General features: G+C 41.3%; 5 protein-coding genes across 5 annotated transcripts; 1 reads left to right on the plus strand and 4 right to left on the minus strand.

The window, feature by feature from the left end:
• Positions 1 to 354: 354 nt before the first annotated feature.
• On the plus strand, positions 355 to 3,903 carry LOC106433196. Its single transcript, XM_013874043.1, has one exon. It carries the CDS (start codon positions 355 to 357, stop codon positions 3,901 to 3,903), a length of 3,549 nt encoding a protein of 1,182 aa, XP_013729497.1.
• A 72-nt stretch (positions 3,904 to 3,975) lies between these two features.
• Positions 3,976 to 7,893, minus strand: LOC106433210 (probable NOT transcription complex subunit VIP2). Its single transcript, XM_022708195.2, is given in 13 exon segments — positions 3,976 to 4,214; positions 4,314 to 4,452; positions 4,545 to 4,586; positions 4,677 to 4,729; positions 4,822 to 5,226; positions 5,330 to 5,437; positions 5,530 to 5,588; positions 5,889 to 6,017; positions 6,089 to 6,712; positions 6,802 to 6,885; positions 6,965 to 7,076; positions 7,208 to 7,306; positions 7,308 to 7,893. Coding segments are annotated over 13 exon segments (1,950 nt in total). The 5' UTR covers positions 7,338 to 7,893; the 3' UTR covers positions 3,976 to 4,148.
• A 1,330-nt stretch (positions 7,894 to 9,223) lies between these two features.
• Positions 9,224 to 9,870, minus strand: LOC106433186 (histone H4). The gene is made up of 2 exons (XM_013874030.3): positions 9,762 to 9,870; positions 9,224 to 9,671 (listed from the first exon to the last, which is right to left on the minus strand). The coding sequence occupies exon 2, from the start codon at positions 9,645 to 9,647 to the stop codon at positions 9,336 to 9,338; it is 312 nt and encodes a 103-aa protein (XP_013729484.1). The 5' UTR covers positions 9,648 to 9,671; positions 9,762 to 9,870; the 3' UTR covers positions 9,224 to 9,335.
• A 476-nt stretch (positions 9,871 to 10,346) lies between these two features.
• LOC106433221 lies at positions 10,347 to 11,900 on the minus strand. The gene is made up of 2 exons (XM_013874073.3): positions 11,147 to 11,900; positions 10,347 to 11,082 (listed from the first exon to the last, which is right to left on the minus strand). The coding sequence occupies exons 1-2, from the start codon at positions 11,310 to 11,312 to the stop codon at positions 10,766 to 10,768; spliced, it is 483 nt and encodes a 160-aa protein (XP_013729527.2). The 5' UTR covers positions 11,313 to 11,900; the 3' UTR covers positions 10,347 to 10,765.
• A 169-nt stretch (positions 11,901 to 12,069) lies between these two features.
• Positions 12,070 to 14,443, minus strand: LOC106433220 (probable serine/threonine-protein kinase PBL5). Its single transcript, XM_013874072.3, has 5 exons — positions 13,792 to 14,443; positions 13,390 to 13,631; positions 13,128 to 13,317; positions 12,662 to 13,053; positions 12,070 to 12,590 (listed from the first exon to the last, which is right to left on the minus strand). Exons 1-5 carry the CDS (start codon positions 13,919 to 13,921, stop codon positions 12,279 to 12,281), a joined length of 1,266 nt encoding a protein of 421 aa, XP_013729526.1. The 5' UTR covers positions 13,922 to 14,443; the 3' UTR covers positions 12,070 to 12,278.
• Between the last annotated feature and the right edge of the window lie 3,684 nt (positions 14,444 to 18,127).

The following is an 18,127-nucleotide window of genomic DNA, read 5'->3' on the forward strand; positions in this document are numbered from 1 at the left end:
TTCGTACTGAACAAGACGAAGCAACTGGAGTATGAAAACATCTATCTGGTGCCCCCGACTGGTCATGGAGCAGGGGGGTTAGCTCTTTTGTGGACACAAGAAATAAAGCTTCGTGTTATAAGCTTATGTGCGAACCTTATAGATACTTGCATTGAATACGAAGGAAAAGTTTTCTATGCCTCTTTCATTTACGCTGACACGGATAAACCCAAGCGACGTTTATTCTGGGAACATCTCCTAGCGTTAAATGCATCTCGAGAAGCTCCCTGGTTCATTACCGGGGATTTTAATGACCTGACCAATAATGCAGAGAAAGTTGGCGGGCCAGAGCGACCGGATAGCTCATTCGTAGACATGCGTACCTTTTTCTCGGAAGGGGACTTGTATGATCTACAACATTCTGGCGATTGTTTATCATGGAGAGGGACGAGAGGTGATTACCTTGTGAGGTGCAGACTGGATAGAGCGGTAGCTAACGGCTACTGGGCGGAGCTGTTTCCAAAAGCGCGTTCCCAGTATTTGACATATGAAGGCTCAGACCATAAGCCGATTGTTTCCTTCTTCGAACCTGATAAGAAAAAGAGACGTGGACTGTTTCGGTTCGACAGGAGACTCAGGGACAATCCAGAAGTCAAAGCTCTGGTGAACCTAGAATGGAAAAAGGCGAGAAACATGTCTGTTAATGACAGAATATCTCTCATCCGAGCAGCTATAACCGACTGGAGTAAAAGAAGATATTACAACAGCAGACTGCTTATTGAGCAAAAGAAGAGGGAGCTAGAGGAGGCCATGACAGACCCATCAAACGATACGGACCTGATTAGTAAGATATCAAACGACCTGAGTGCAGCGTATTCGGCGGAAGAAGAACATTGGCGACAAAGGAGCCGACTCCTATGGCTCAGTCTAGGTGATAGGAACACTGGATTCTTTCACGCTACGACCAAGAACAGAAGGAGAGCGAACGCGTTTTCAGTGATTGAGGATGAAGAAGGCGTGGCAGTGTATCAGGAAGACCAAATTTCCAAGGTCATTGTGGAGTACTTCCAAAAACTTTTTTCATCAGTGGAGGGACAGAGAGAGGACACAGTCAACTATGCTCTGGTACCTATGGTGACAGAGGATCAGAATGTCACCTTAATCCAGGTCCCGACAGCTTTGGAAATTAAAGAGGCTGCTCTCTCAATTCACGCCGACAAAGCTCCCGGACCGGACGGATTCTCCGCGGGCTTTTTTCATTCAAACTGGGACAGTATAGGCGACGAAATAGTCAAGGAAATCCAGGAGTTCTTCGTCTCAAACAAGTTGCCGGCAAGGATCAATGAGACGCACATCCGTCTTATACCGAAAGTGCAAAGCCCTCAGAGAGTGGCGGAATATAGACCAATTGTACTATGCAATGTCTATTATAAAATTATCTCGAAGATAATGACAAAAAGGCTCCAGCCCCTGCTATCGGGAATTATCTCCGAGAATCAATCGGCCTTTGTACCGGGGCGTGCCATCTCTGACAATGTGCTTATCACCCATGAGGTCCTCCACTACCTCAAATCGTCAGATGCTGAGAAGCGTTGCTCTATGGCCGTGAAAACCGACATGAGCAAAGCTTACGACAGATTGGAATGGGACTTCATCAAATGTGTGTTGTTAAGACTAGGCTTTCACGAGAAATGGGTGGACTTAGTGATGCAATGTGTATCCACAGTTACGTACTCTTTCCTCATCAACGGCTCGCCTAGAGGAAAAGTCACACCGAGTAGGGGAATCCGCCAAGGAGACCCACTCTCACCATACATATTCATTTTGTGTAGTGAGGTTCTCTCGGGTCTCTGTAACAAGGCACAAGAGGGGGGTTCTCTAAAAGGAATCAGTATAGCTCGAGGGAGTCCTCGACTAAATCACCTTCTCTTTGCCGACGATACAATGTTCTTTTTAAGAGCAAGCAAGGACAGCAGCGAAGCGCTATTGAGGGTTCTAAAAGCATATGAAGAAGCATCTGGTCAATCGATCAACACCGAGAAGTCTGCTGTTACGTTCTCGCGGAGGACACCTACCTCGCTGAGGTCTACTGTCAAAGAAACCCTGGGAATTCAAAAGGTGGGAGGTTCCGGTAAGTACCTCGGGTTACCGGAGCTATTTGGAAGGAAGAAACGCGATCTGTTCTCATCTATTATCGACAGAATTCAACAGAAGGCAGCGGGTTGGTCCAATAGATACCTGTCTACAGCCGGGAAAATGACGATGCTGAAGAGTGTTCTCACTCCGATTCCGTCCTTTGCAATGACGTGTTTCCAGCTTCCGGTTTCGCTATGTAAAAGAATTCAATCGACTTTGACCGGTTTCTGGTGGGGTAAAAAAGATGGTAGAAACAAGATGGCATGGATTTCATGGACGAAGATGACCATGCCGAAAGATCAAGGAGGATTGGACTTTCGTGATATTCAGAGTATCAACGATGCTTTCCTCACAAAGCTCAGTTGGAGACTTGTGCGCAACCCGACTAACCTGTTAGGCAGAACCTTGCTTGAAAAATATTACCCAAATGGAGATTTTCTTACTTGCACAGTTAGTAGTTCTTGCTCCCATGGCTGGAGAGGTATCATGGTAGGACGTGACTTAATTGCTGAGAATTCTGGTTGGGCTGTGGGCAATGGTGAAAGCTTGAATATATGGGAATCTCCGTGGCTCAGCCTTACAGCCCAAGAGAGACCCATAGGACCTGCCCCTGAAGCCCTCGTTAACATCACAGTGGCAGAGCTATTCTTACCTGAGAAGAACGAGTGGAACCTAGAGCTGATCAGACAAATTCTCCCCTTTGAGGAACACAAGATTAGAATGCTAAAACCAAGTTGGACGGGAGCTCCGGACAAGCTAATGTGGGTGCATTCTGTGACAGGTGAATACACCACAAAGACTGGATACGCTGTTGCAATACCAAAACACACCGATCTTACTCAAATCCCACAAGGAATCTTGGATTTCAACTGGAGAAAAAGTGTTTGGAACCTCCACACTGCCCCAAAAAACAAGATTTTCATCTGGAAGATTTTTCACAGAGCCTTGCCAGTTGGCGAGATTTTAAGAGCAAGACAGATCAATGTAGATGGCAGATGTAAAATCTGTGGACTACCGGAAACTATTGACCATCTGTTCCTGCATTGCTCCTTCGCCAAGCAGGTATGGAACTTGGTTCCGGTATGGCCAAGCATCGATTACAGTGGAACAGCAGAATTGCGGAGTGAATGGAACCACCTGATGGCTCGCCAAGCCCTCCCACCAACAGGACTCGCAGCGGGATCGCTAGCTCCATGGATTCTCTGGCAACTATGGAAGGCAAGAAATAGCCTGCTGTTTAATGACAAAGGCTTCTCAGTCAGGGACATTATCTCGGTGGCTATTGCTGCTGCCCGGGAATGGAACCAAAGTCAAGAGCTGGCCTCAACGAAGAAGATTCTACTGAAGCCAAGAGTGACACCCCAAGAAGACTCTGTGAGAGTAAGATCGGATGCAGCTTGGAATGAAGCTAACAAAGTTGCAGGGCTTGGATGGATCATTAGATCACGGAACAGAAGTTCGTCTTACTCGGAGCCTGCCAGGTATGTGGGATCTCCTCTTGTAGCTGAGGGACTAGCGCTAAGAGAAGCCATTCTGAGATGTCGTGACCTTGGTCTCCCGAGGCTCAGGTGTGAATCTGACTGTGCCCAACTTATCAAGGCGTTGACCTCTGATCAGTCTTTTGCAGAACTTTACGGTATTGTAGCGGATATCAAGTCCGCTAGCTTTTCTTTTGATTTCATCTCATTCTCCTGGATCTCTCGTGAGAATAATAGGGAGGCAGATGATTTGGCAAAGAAGAAGTTATCTTCTGAATTTGTATTAATAGCCGCAATCAACTCTGGCTAGACTTTTAATTGCAATGAATGAATGTGTTTCAAAAAAAAAAAAAAAAAAGATGATAAATGAACCAAAAGAAGCTAATGGGAAACAGATATGCAGTTATTCAATATATAGCTTAAAGAAGTTTCAGCTACAAATATTCAAAAACAAAAAGCAAAGTTTGGAAAAGTTTACATACTGAAACTGGTTCTTGATCTATGAACATTCCTAACAGATGGAACTTTACATCATAGATACTTAATAACAGTCATTTACACTCGGTGTTGAGGTAGAGACGGCCTCCTTTCCAGCATCTCATAATAAATAACAATATTTTCCTGCAACGACATGGTTTTAAGGGTTTCATTAGAGGCCAAATGAAAAAAAAACTAAGACTAAAATCAATGAGCAGAAGAACTTGAATGTGGTGTACTCACCTTTTGAACGGTCTCAAATTTGTCTGGATCGAAACAGTCATATGTTCCTCTTTCATAAGCATTTGTTTGCAGGAGAGGTTTCCCAATTCGTTTGAACCAACACTTGTGTTCTTTGTGGTAGAACCAGTACCTGTTGTTACTGCAAAAGAACAAAAAAAAAAGTTAGGCAGCTTTATCCTTTACTGAATAACAATCCCATATTAATATCATGGAGAAGAAAAAGGGCATTACAGTTCATTAGCTGCGTATAGCTGCGCCTCATCTTTCGGCATGCTGCATGAGAAGAAAAAAAAAATCGTTATGGTTCTTATGACAAGTGAGGGCATCAACAAGTAACAACACAGTTCCAAAAGATATATGTACCTATAAAATATGTAAAACAATGTCTTCATGGCAAACCTTCTAAACATCTCTTGCTGCATCCACACAAAAAAAAATGAAAATTATTATAAATACTAAATGATACGTGAATGATGTTACTTATGAGAGAGTAGCTAGAGTGACTTACATTTGGAGGTGGTAGTTGTATTGCGTTGTAACACTGCGGTAGATCGAAGTGATCTTGATCCTCTTTAAGGGGTTCATTAGCCCAAGGCGAGGCGAAAGTCTTGAAAAGATTTTCTTTGGAGGTCATATCTAACCCCATTGCCTGCAAGTCAATCCCAAGTGCCAAAGTAGTCACGTCAGGGTTGGTCTGGTTTATCACATTAACCAAACCTAGCATGCCAAAAGGGTCAGGAGTGGACTGTGTCGTCGCGTGCGTTGGTTGTGATCCCACGTCTCTGATGGGCTGGCCGATCGCTGGTAGCTTCTGCCCGCCAAACTGGGACGTGTTCTGATGGTGCTGGAGGGGCTGGTCATAACCCGTTGCAGCATTCACAGATCTTGATCCAATAGTCGGAGGTCCACCAGTCTGAAACCAATAGAAAGAACAAGAACGTTTGATTCAATTAAGTAAGAACTTCAAATGATTCCAGTCTGCTTTCAAAAAAAAAAACATTAGAATATAATCACACCTGAGAGGAGATAACACCACTACGGCTCACAGCTTGAGCACTTGGTAGTTGTAGAGGATATGTTGGCATAGACGCATCACCAAAGTAAAACCCACCATGCCTTCCCATCTACAAGTAGCCACATTATAGAGGATAAATTAACCTTCAATGTAAGGAAAGCAAATCCAGTGACATTTTATTGACAAAGCTAAAAAACTCACAGATGACTGTTGAGATTGCATCATTAATTCTTGCTGATGCAAATCCATTTGATAATCAGCTGTATACAACAAATTAATCTTTTTAATCGGTTATCTCTTTATAAGAACAACAAATAAACCGGATGCAGCCATCTTGAACATGTCAGAAAATTTTAAAAAAGTATGAACATTATGAGGGGTAGTGGCATCACACAGGATCATGAAGATGATGAGTAATAATTCAGTAGGGATATGCTCATCACAAAAACACTCTCTAAATATTATGCCAAAAAATAGTGGAAGTTAATATTTGATTCAAACTAATTAAAAAAAAAAAGAAAAGAAGAGAGAATCAAAAAGGGTTTATATATTTTTATTACTTGTGGTGTAGATGGAGTTCATTAAGCTCATAGAGCTTAGGCTGTTCATTGCTTGAACATAAGTTTGGGAATGTCCCCCAGCAGCAGTAGGGTAGGCGCTTCCAGGCATAGAATAAACCTGTGGGGATCCTACAATGCATACAAAGGCACATATGATGAATCTAAACAAACAACAGAAAATGATTCAAGTCATGAAGTACCTTGGAGCCCAATCATCATTGATCTATAATGTTCAGTACTTCCATCCATACTCCCCATAGAGCTCATGATACTTCCTCCATCAGAGAACAAAGCCCTGCTCATTAAGCCTCCACCACCCATACTCCCCGTAGAGCTCAGTATACTTCCTCCATCAGAGATCAATCCCCTGCTCATTGAGCCTCCACCACCCATACTCCCCGTGGAGCTCAGTATACTTCCTCCATCAGAGATCAAAGCCCTGCTCATTGAGCCTCCACCACCCATACTCCCCGTAGAGCTCAGTATACTTCCTCCATCAGAGATCAATCCCCTGCTCATTGAGCCTCCACCACCCATACTCCCCGTGGAGCTCAGTATACTTCCTCCATCAGAGATCAAAGCCCTGCTCATTGAGCCTCCACCACCCATACTCCCCGTAGAGCTCAGTATACTTCCTCCATCAGAGATCAAAGCCCTGCTCATTGAGTCTCCACCACCCATACTCCCCGTAGAGCTCAGTATACTTCCTCCATCAGAGATCAAGGCCCTGCTCATTGAGCCTCCACCAGCCGTATTCCCCATGGAACTCGGTGGTGGTGGTGCTCGAGAGCTGGTGGCATTTACCAAAGTTGGAGCTCCCAAAACTGGCACAGTAAGAAAAAATAACCAATGGTGAGAAGAATATAGTCACCAAACCTATTATAGAATCTAGCATAAGGAACACCGGTTAGACCTGAGTTTCTCGGTCCACCACGGGTAGCCTTCGAGGTGGGAATAAAAGAGTGGTCTTCAACATCATAAACGCCCTTAAGAGTTCCTATACAACAAAGAAAACAACCAAAATGCATAAGTTCAGAATATGAGCTTTTCAAAAAAAGAGAAAAAAATCTACTCACCATCAGGGTTTAAAACAGGAGACATCGACCCAAACTGAGGAAAGAAAGGAGTGAACGTTCTCCCTGAACCGTCTGGTGCACTCGAAGTAGAACCGGTGAGTGATGACGTCGACTGAGAATATCATTGATGAGTTAAGACACTAGTCAGAAGAATATGACAAAGAGTATAAACTGTAGAAATATACATTGACAATTCTGAAACTTATATAGAGATACGAGGAATGATTAAGAGGCAGTACGTACATTAGAAGAACTTGACATTTTGCAAATGGTTGATTGACCTGAAACGAAGGAAGAAAAGAACGTAAGCAGATGGATCAAAAAACACAAAACTATAAACAGTAGAAGTTGAGTGCAGCTGAAGCCCATACATGTCAACCCTAATCAAACCCCCTTCATGGATTTAACATTCTTAATGACATGAAGCAAATAAACGGTAGAAATTGAATGCAACTGAAGCCATACATTTCAAACTTAAGGATTTAATTAACATTCTAAATGACATCAACCATATTAACGGTAGACATTAATGCATCTGAAGCCGTAATCATAGCACCTTCATGGATTGAACATTCTTAATGACATGAACACAATTAACCATAAAAAAATTGAATACATCTGAATCCATACATTTCAACCCTAGTCAAAACCCCCATTCATGGATTGAACATTCTTAATGACATGAACCATAAAACAGTAGAACTGAATGATCAGAAGCCAATACATTTCAACCCTACTCAAAACACAGAACTATATAAACAGTAAAAACTGAATGCATACATGATCAACCCCAATCAAAACCTCTTCATGAACTGAACAATCATATTAATTAACGATTCTATAGAAAGATCAACCATTCCATCATCGGAAAAGAACAAACCCACTAGAGAGCATTAAGATTTGTAATAACGAATATAACATGTTCTGTAATATGTGCATAGAGAGGATGAAAGAAAACCTTAATCCAGAAGGTAGAGAATAATCGGACAAGACAAAACCTTCCTTTCGGACCAGCCGAAACTGGAAGCCATGCGAGCAATTTAAACTGATTTTTGTTGTCTCTATATGGTAATGTTATTTTAGAGTCCACTTAGTCAACATACATATTTAACAAAATTTGAGAAAATATTAATCTTCCATTTTCAATAATATGTGTGATATTTTATTTTTATATACTTTACATTGCATTTTTGTACTCATGTTGAGACTTCTCCCTTTGTAAATGTCATTTCTAAGATATGATAGATTATGTTCCACATATAGCCGATGTATACTTCCATATATGTATTTTGTCATTCAAATCCAACTTAGCAAATTAGGAAGATAATCTTTTTTCTCAAGACTATTTTTTCCTTCCAATTTGAAAAGCAACCTTCTTTTTTATTTAACCAATAATATCTCCCCACGTGTTGGCATGGCAGAGCCTAATCCCATTTGGTCGACGTGGCAAAGCCCATCTTTGTTGCAATATTATTGCTTTCCTAAAGCAAATATTCAGAGCCCAAATATTCCCTTAGCTACACTTAGGAAAAGCTTATTGAAATGAACGGAATGGGCTCTTGGACATGGCCCGAAATGCAAAGATAAATATTTCAACCTCATCATCAAATCATAGTTGTGTTTTTTTACTAGTAGAACACAATTTGACTGTTCTTTGGAATAGCTTGCAGCGGATCCAGAAGATACTTTGATTCGGAGCATACATATAATTTATCAACAATGTCAAAATGGACATTTGTCAAAAATTTGAAAAAATACACTGAAATTTTAAAAACCATGGTGCGCAACTGCCCCATCCTTTCCGCCGCTGGCTGGGTGATTTGATTTTTGGTATGGAACTCAGATCATAAACAACTCATACGTTACTTGGAGGTACAAGATTGTATACTTACATCACCCAACACCTTGGCTCCATGAGAGGTATCCTATGCAACGCTTTCAAAGTCAAATGTATTATCAAAAGACACTTAAAAAAAACGAACTCATAAACGCCTTATGAATAGCTTTTTGGTTGATAACGATAGGTTTGTGATATGTCCTGCATTCTATTCAAGATAAGTCATGTGATGTGCACGTGGAACGCTAACAAGACTAAGTCAAAGACTCTGCACGGGAGAGAGGGTTTGCTGTTACAAAGAATGAGTAGCTCGAAGTTTATTTACGATTGTCTTGTTGTTCTTGAGAGTTAGACATTGACATGAACAAAGTATGAAAGTTAAACTTGAGCTTGGATTCACATATCAAACTAAGAGAACCAAAGACATAATATTGTTTATTCTCAAATCTCGTTAACATAACATTGCTAAGATTTTAGCTACAAGTACAAGACAGAGAACACTACTAATCCCCTCTTCCACAACACATCGTTGATTTAACCGCCGAACCCGTAGAGAGTGCGTCCCTGCCTCTTCAAAGCATACACCACATCCATAGCAGTAACCGTCTTCCTCCTAGCGTGCTCGGTGTAAGTCACGGCGTCGCGGATGACATTCTCGAGGAAGATCTTGAGGACTCCTCTGGTCTCCTCGTAGATCAGACCGCTAATACGCTTCACTCCACCTCTGCGAGCAAGACGACGAATCGCAGGCTTGGTGATGCCTTGGATGTTATCCCTGAGAACCTTCCTGTGCCTCTTCGCTCCTCCTTTTCCCAATCCCTTTCCTCCCTTTCCTCTTCCTGACATCTCTCTTCACAAGCTTATGTAGATCTGAAGAAATTAAAAGAAAAAAAAAATCAGAAACCGTAGATTTAACATTTGATATTGAAAATTCAATCGACTTGAAGAAGAAGACGATACATGTTAATTGATTGGAGACGGAGATTTGACGATGTTACACAACCGGTGAATGTTTTTTATATATAATCAGAGACGATCCGCGTGCTTTTCGTTTCAACCGTTGATTATTTTATCCGACGGTTCTTACTTCGTTGAGGTGATACACGGATCGATGACGTGGAGTTCTCAATTTTTGCAAGTGGAGAGAGAGCGTTAACCTGACCTTATTGGGCCCGTAATGGGCCTGGTCTGTACACAGGAAATGTTGAACCAGGGTTTTGATTTTGAAAGTCTTGAGATTTAGCTTAATGTGAAAGCGGTGAATGTGTGTTAAACATATATTTTAGTAATTGCAGCAAGATTTTCGATAAGTTCATTTTAACAAGTGATTTAACAAAAACTCTCACTCTGATTTAATTATGTCTTCATGTGTCTTTTTAATAAGTTTTTATTATGGTTTTTTGTAATATTCTTGTTGTTTAATTATAGTTTTAAAATATTATAAATCTTGTTTTAAAATTTTTATTTAATTTCATGTGTAAAACTTAAATTTATAAAACAAATTTGAATATTTATGAGATATAAAAGTTTGAAGGATTAAAACAATAAACAAAAAAATATTTAAGAATTATAAATATGATGTATAATTGTAAGGACCAAAATGCAAATAAAAAGATGAAACTTCAAATTTGAAGTTTTGAAAAGTGAAAACTCTATATTTGGAGTTTCACTCTTCAAAATTTGAAGTTTTGAAGTTTCTTTTTGAAGAGCAAAAAAACTCTATATTTGGAGTTTCTTTTGGACATGCTCTCACAAAAACTTTGACTTAAAAAAAAAGGAAAGCTCAAACTACAACAAGAGTATCAGCACAAACTCAAGAATCTCAACAGCAACAACAGCACGATCATAGCTATACAAAGAAAAAACGCAATTCCTAAAAAGAATTTCACTGCCTTTGATCGTTCATGGAAGTACTCAGTGAAAAAGTCTCACCGTGAAGAGCTTTTCTCCAAGACTGTTAGCACTTAGCCGGCGAGTGACTTCTTTGCTTTCTTCACCGATTTGGACTTGTTGATATCTTTCTCCATCTTCTCTTTTCTACCTCCTTTCTTCTTCTTCCCTTTCGCCTTTACCTCTTCCCGTTTACGAATCTCAGCCTTGTCAGTCGCACTGTGCGGTTGCGTAACGTTGTGATGAATAGTCAGAGTCTGGTTAGAAGTCGCTGGTGAGACGGCGGAGGAAGCAAGAACCGCCAAGCTCACATGAGACTCGTTTCTCACGGCCATTGATTTCTCGAGAAGACGCACTGACATGATCTCACCACTGCCCTCGTCCAAGCTCACTACGAAAAAAGCACCATCAGATCAACTTTCTCGAGAAAGATTTGATGAATCCAAGGAACTAACCTGAGTGGGAGAAGAACCAGAGCGTGAAGAAACAGAGGAAGATGATGACCGGAATCGCGTGGATCCAGTACTCCGACACCGGAAAAACTCCTCTCCTGGTGTTCATCATCCTCCTGCCGCCGTGAGATGAAGAGATCGGGAGCTGCGAGAAGGATCTTTCCGCCATTGTTGTCTGTTCTCGAAGCTTTTCTTCCAAGGAATCGTCAGCACTATTTAGTGGAAACAGAGGAACGCGAAAGCAGAGAGAAAGAGATTTGTGAAGCCTTTTCGCCGATAAGGTTCGTTATACAACGGTTTCTTCTTTAACGGCTTTGCATCACGTGATGATGCCAAGTAAGTTGCATCATCATCAGAGCCGGCTCATGGTTTATAGCAGGGGGCCTTTTATAATAAAAAAAAAACACATTTTTTTTGCATATTTTTTTTTTAAAAAAAGTCTGTTGTATAGAATGTTATTGAATTTAGATATGAAAACATGTAAAATAAAAATATATTTAGAATATATGTATATTTATTTTTGGTCTTTAAAAATGTTAACATTTTCTTCAAAAAACATTTTAAAAAATTTTGGACCATCAAAACTGAGCCGGCACTGATCATCATCAACACCATCATCATGGTTTAATCAGAACATTGGATGTATATTTATATATACAAAAATGTCTGTTTTTTTAATATGTCTCCAAACAAAATGGTTGTTGTTGTTCTACATCCACAAAATGGTTTGTTGTTGTTCTACATCCACCCATTTTCTTGGTGAGGCAAAAAAAAAAAAATAGATTTGATTTTTTTTTACCACTTTTCTTCTAGTGAGACCCTTCAGATTCTGTTTCCTTGAGAAGGTATGCTATTTCTTGTCATCTCAGAGAATCAGGACCATCATCATGGTGTAATCTGAAAATAGATATATATATATATATGAATATACAAAGATGTTTATTTTTAATTATATGTATTATATGTCCCAAAACAAAATGGTTTGTTACAGAAAAAGAAGCATGCTACATACAACAGAGTCCGAGTCAAGATGTACATCCACGCATAGATGTTAAAAATGCGACTGATCTGGTTTCATATATATATCCAAGCCAAAAAAAAAAACTAGAATTGATTTATTTTACCACTCTCTTCCCTATGAAGACACTTCGGATTCTGTTTCCTTGAGTAGGTCTGGTCTTTTCTCTTCATCATCTCTATCTCTGTGTAAAGAAGCGTTCCTCCTCCTGCTGCTGCTGCTAGGACTATTCGGATCATATTTAGAAGCTGCTAAAAAGTTGAGAGCCAACACTACATCGGATACAACAGGCCTCATGTTCGGCTGCTCTTGAACGCACATTGCTGCAATTGCAAGCGCTTGGTACAGTCCTCTAACAGGGTACTGTCCCTGAAGAAATGGGTCAACCATTTTCGGGAAGTTCCTCCTGTCTTTGAACAACGGTCGTGCCTGTAAAAAAAAAGAATAAAATGAGTGTTGTTGTCTCAGCAGCAATCATTAAGAGAGACAGAAGAACATACCCATCCGACCAAGTTTTGATCTTTACGCTCTTTTGTACTATCAATCGCTTTCCTCCCGGTGATAAGCTCCAGAAGGACTACTCCAAAACTGTATATATCGGATTTAAACGTGAGCTGACCCGTCATAGCATAGTCAGGAGCACAGTATCCATAAGTTCCCATAACCCTTGTGGAGACGTGGGTGTTGTCCCCGCTCGGTCCAACTTTAGCCAACCCAAAGTCTGATAGCTTTGGTTGATAATCTTCACCAAGCAAGATGTTCGAGCATTTGAGATCACGGTAGATCACGGGAGGTTTCATTCTATCGTGCAGATACTCTAGTCCCCTTGCTGCACCAGCTGCTATCTTCATCCGAGTGTTCCAATCTAGTGGCTTTTTACCATATGGGAGATCTGCAAACATTAAGAAACAACACAAAGGTAAAGGACAGGCTAGGAACAAAACAAAAGTTGAGCTTGGAACATACCATGTAGATGATCTTCGAGGGATCCTAGCGGCATGTACTCGTAGACCAACAGTCTCTGATCACCCTCAGCGCAAAACCCAATAAGCTTCACGAGATTAGGATGGTCAGCGAGACTTAGCGTCAACACCTCAACCGCGAACTCCCTGATTCCTTGAGCACCGTTACGGTCAAGTTGCTTGATTGCAACAACCTAATCCACAAATAATTTTTCACCAACTTGAACAAGAAAGATAAGACTTTTTAACACACTTTATCACACTACCTGATCAAGTTTCTCTAAAGTTCCCTTGAAAACTTTACCGAAACCTCCTTCACCAAGAAAACAATCAGACCTAAAGTTCCCTGTAGCGACCTTAAGCTCTTCGAATGTAAAGGTCTGCGCTTTCTTCCCTGTGGGTTGATCGTCTAAATTCAAACCCTTCACGTCGAGAGCTAACTGATCCTCCTCCTTAACAACAACACCTTCCTTGTTTACATCTCGATATGGACTGACTTTTGTGGAATCTACAAAACACATTTAAAGAGTATAACTTTACCAAAATCAATTGAAGATTCGAATAATAAAAATCAAAACTTTGACCTCTGTCTCCTCTAAGAGGAACACAGAACCTAAAACCCAGAATCAGTTAGTACACATGCAATCGAAATCACACTCTGTTAGTACCTGAACAGGGCTGAGTCTGATCGTCTCTCTTATCGCTTGTACCACCGAGGGTCTTCCTGATTTTCACAGTATCCTTGCGATTCTTCTCCGATCGTTTGCTCGATTTCTTACTGCTTCCGAAACAACCCATCGGGGAATCGAGAGAGAGGAGAGAGAGCAATTCGCTTTGTTGCTTTGATCTTCTTCTTCTTCTTCACTCCTCTTTGTCCTCTCTTCCTCGTCGGAAAGTCGGAAACTTTAGACGACAAATCCAACACGGAAGATCGAGAGAAGATTAATATAAAATGAAAAAGGAAAAAAAAAATTATAGGGGAATGAAGGAAAAGGAGAGCTAGTGATGACAAACAGAGAAAGCTTCTTCGTCAGAAGATTTTTAAGAGAGAAAGCGTCAAATGCTTATCTGCGGCAAGGTCCATGGTACATTAGAGTACGCGTCCAATCAGAACAACCCACGTCATGATAAATGCTTCTTTTTGAGTTGAAGAGAGCGAACCAGGTAGAATGGTCAACTTTTTAGTTTAATACTGTCATCTACCGGCGGTTCGAAACCGGCACCGTCGATCTGACGTGGCGAGCGAATGATGGAGATATGGATTTTGGGTGATTGATTAATGTCACTTCTTGGATTAATATTTTGATATATGGACGACGACGGCCAATTACTCACCGTTTAATCCCATTTTTGTAATACAAAAGGATGTCATGGTGGGTCTCACGTTTAAATCCACGCGCTATTTGTTTTGGTTCTCTGACCAGATGGATTTATTTAAAGAAAATTAAATTCGCACATGCAATATATGCTTTTGTTGTATGCATGGTTCCAACAGTGATTGATACGAGCGCGTTACAGCTACTGGTGCTGACCTAGTTAGCTCTGTTACGAGGAACCGTTAAAGCCATAATCAAAGGGAATAGAGTCACGTGCGCACTGTTGTTCAAAAGAAAAAAAAAGGGTCACGTGTGCACGATATCAATGTTACTTGTTACTGAAAGTTTAGATATGATTTGTTGATCTCATTCGGTTCACGTACAAGTAATATATATACATGAAGTTGTTACTGAATATAGTAACTAGATTGACTAAGTACAACAGAATAAGGATATTGGAATATCCATTCTTTTATCCTCCCTCAGTTTGAACGGCTGCAGAGCGGACGGTTAAACTGTTTCTAAAGTCGTTGAAGAGTGAGGAAGGCAAGCCCTTAGTGAATATGTCAGCGTACTGATAAGATGATGGTACGTGTAGAACCTTCACTTGGCCAAGAGCTACTTTTTCCCGAACAAAATGTAAGTCAAGTTCAACGTGCTTTGTTCGTTGGTGTTTCACCGGATTTGAAGCCAAGTAAACTGAGCTCACATTGTCACAGAAGATGAGTGTAGCTTTCCGTATTGGCAAATGTAGCTCAAGTAGTAGGTTCCGTAGGAAGCACGTTTCAGCAACTGTGTTTGCAACCCCTCGATACTCTGCTTCCGCGCTGGATCTCGATACCGTCTGCTGTCTTTTAGATGACCAGGAGATCAGATTCTCCCCAAGGTACACGCAATAGCTTGATGTGGAGCGGCGAGTGTCTGGGCAGCCTGCCCAATCAGCATCTGAATAGGCTATCAAAGTATCAATGGTGGAGCGATATAGTTGGAGACCGTAGCCCTTTGTTCCTTGAATGTATCGAATGATTCGTCTTAGTGCCGTTAAGTGTTGTTGGCGAGGATCGTGCATGAACAGACATACTTGTTGTACCACGTATGTGATGTCTGGTCTTGTAAAGGTGAGGTACTGTAGAGCCCCAGCCAAGCTGCGATACTGCTTCGGGTCGTCAATGCGATCACCAGAATCAGCTGAGAGTTTTGAGTTCACATCAGCAGGGGTAGATACTGGTTTGCATTCAGCCATTCCTGCGCGTGCAATGATTTCTGTCACATAATGTCCTTGAGAAAGAAAAATGTCGGCTTTGTTGTATTCTACTTTAACACCAAGGAAGAACTTCAACCTCCCTAAGTCTGACATTGGAAACTCCTTTTTCAGACTCAAAGTGATCTTGTGTAATAGATCTTTGCTTGATCCTGTCAAGATTATATCATCGACGTATAATAATAGGTAAGCAATGTCATTTTTATGTTTGTAAACAAACAGAGATGCATCTGTCTTGCTGGCGACGAAACCGAGCCGAGTGATGTACTGACTGAAGCGTGCATTCCACGCACGAGGCGCTTGCTTCAGGCCATAGAGTGCCTTGTTCAGTTTACAGACATGATGCGGTTTGGTTTTGTCAACAAAGCCTGGAGGCTGATGCATGTATATTGTCTCAGAGATTGTGCCGTGCAGAAACGCATTTTTCACGTCAAGCTGCTGAAGGTTCCAGCCGCGGCTCAGAGCAATATTCAATACCATCCGGATTGTTGCAGGCTTCACAACTGGGCTGAACGTCTCATCAAAGTCGACACCCTCTTCCTGCGTTTTCCCATTAGCCACCAGGCGTGATTTGTGTCGCCTAATAGTCCCATCTGCATCACACTTATGCTTGTACAACCACATAGAATTAATAACGTTAGCACCATAGGGCCTAGGTACCAACCCCCAAGTCTTATTTTTAATCTGAGCATCATATTCCTCAACCATTGATGGTTTCCAGTTTGGATCAATCAAAGCTTTTTGGTAAGTGGTTGGAATACGAGAGACAGAGGAAGCCACCAGCGTGAAGATTTTACGCGGTTTGACTATTCCCAACTGTCCCCGTGTAGTCATTCTCGCAGGTGGAGCCTCAACCGGGTGTGATGGAGGTGGAGCTACGAGAGGAGCTAAGGCTGAAGGGGCAGTGTTTGTGATTGGCTCAGGTTGAGGTTGTCCTTGCAGAATAGAGGTAAACAAGGGAGATGGGGTGTCGCTTTAATCTAGAAACTGATAGGCATTTGTGGTTGATGTAGCTTTTTGAGAAGCTGGGAATGTGTTTTCATCAAAGGCCACATGCCGAGAAAGAATTATTCTGTTTGTTTTGAGATTTAGACAACGATAGCCTCTATGGTTCGAAGGGTAACCAAGAAACAGACATGGTGTTGATCGATGAGATAGTTTGTGGAGATTTGAGTAGTTGACGTTGGGAAAACAGAGGCAACCAAACACTTTTAGGTGGTCGTATGTAGGTGTTTTTCCAAATAACAAAGAGTGTGGTGTTTTGTGAGAGATTGCAGAGGATGGAACAATATTTATGACATGCGCTGCAACATGTAAAGCTTCTACCCAATAGGAAGGGGCGAGCTGGGCTTGAAAAAGCAGAGAACGGATGGCATTGTTTAGAGTTCTGATCATCCTCTCAGATTTGCCATTTTGTTGAGAGGTGTGAGGACATGAGAAACGAAAGTGAATCCCATTAGAGTTGAAGTGAGAATGAAATCTTTTGTTATTGTATTCTCCTCCATTGTCACATTGAAAAGCTTTTATTTGAGCTCCAAACTGTGTTTTTATGAGAGAAGTGAAATGGAGATATTTTGAGTAGACGTCACTCTTTTGTCTTAGGGGATAAACCCATAGATAATGAGAATAGTCATCGAGAAACAGAACATAATAGCGACAGCCACTGATGCTAGGAACAGGTGACGTCCATAGGTCTGAATGAACAAGCTCAAAAGGTCTGGAACTTTTCTTTTCGGATTTGAAAAAGGTAGTTTTATTTGTTTCCCCAACTGACAAACATTACAAAACGGAATGTTGTCTTTATTACATTGAAAAGAAGAATTTGAAACAAGAGTTTTGATTGCATCGTTGCTAACATGAGCAAGGCGCTTATGCCATAAGGAAGACGTTGAAGAAACAAAAGCCGAATGAAGAGTAGTGTTTTTGATGCTTGGTGGAACAGGATAGAGATCTCCGGAGCTTTCACTGCGGAGTAGAGTTCTCCGAGACAGAAGGTCCTTCACAGAGAAACCAAAAGGGTCAAATTCGACAGAGAACCAATTGTCTTTTGTAAAACGACGCACCGAAATAAGATTTTTAACAATTTTAGGTGCAACAAGAACATTTTTTAAAGCCAAAGGACGAGTTTTTGTGGGAATAATCGAAGATCCAGAAGAAAGAATTAGAATTGATGATCCATTACCAACAACAACTGAAGTTCCAGTGCTTAGATTAACAACAGAATGGAGGTTACCTGAGGATGAAGCAAGGTGCGATGAGGCTCCCGAGTCCATATACCAGTTGGGGCTAGGTTCAGCCAACGTCATTGTGTTGAAAGACTCCGCAAAGTCTGTTGTTGGTTGATAGCCGTGAGCAGCAAGGTGAGCTTCCTGTTGCGGATTGTTGGAGGGGCGCGGTGAGAAGGGTCGCTGGTTCATCCCTCCTGTT

This window comes from Brassica napus, chromosome C8, assembly GCF_020379485.1.
Source record: "Brassica napus cultivar Da-Ae chromosome C8, Da-Ae, whole genome shotgun sequence".
In the NCBI taxonomy this organism is placed as follows: domain Eukaryota; kingdom Viridiplantae; phylum Streptophyta; class Magnoliopsida; order Brassicales; family Brassicaceae; genus Brassica; species Brassica napus.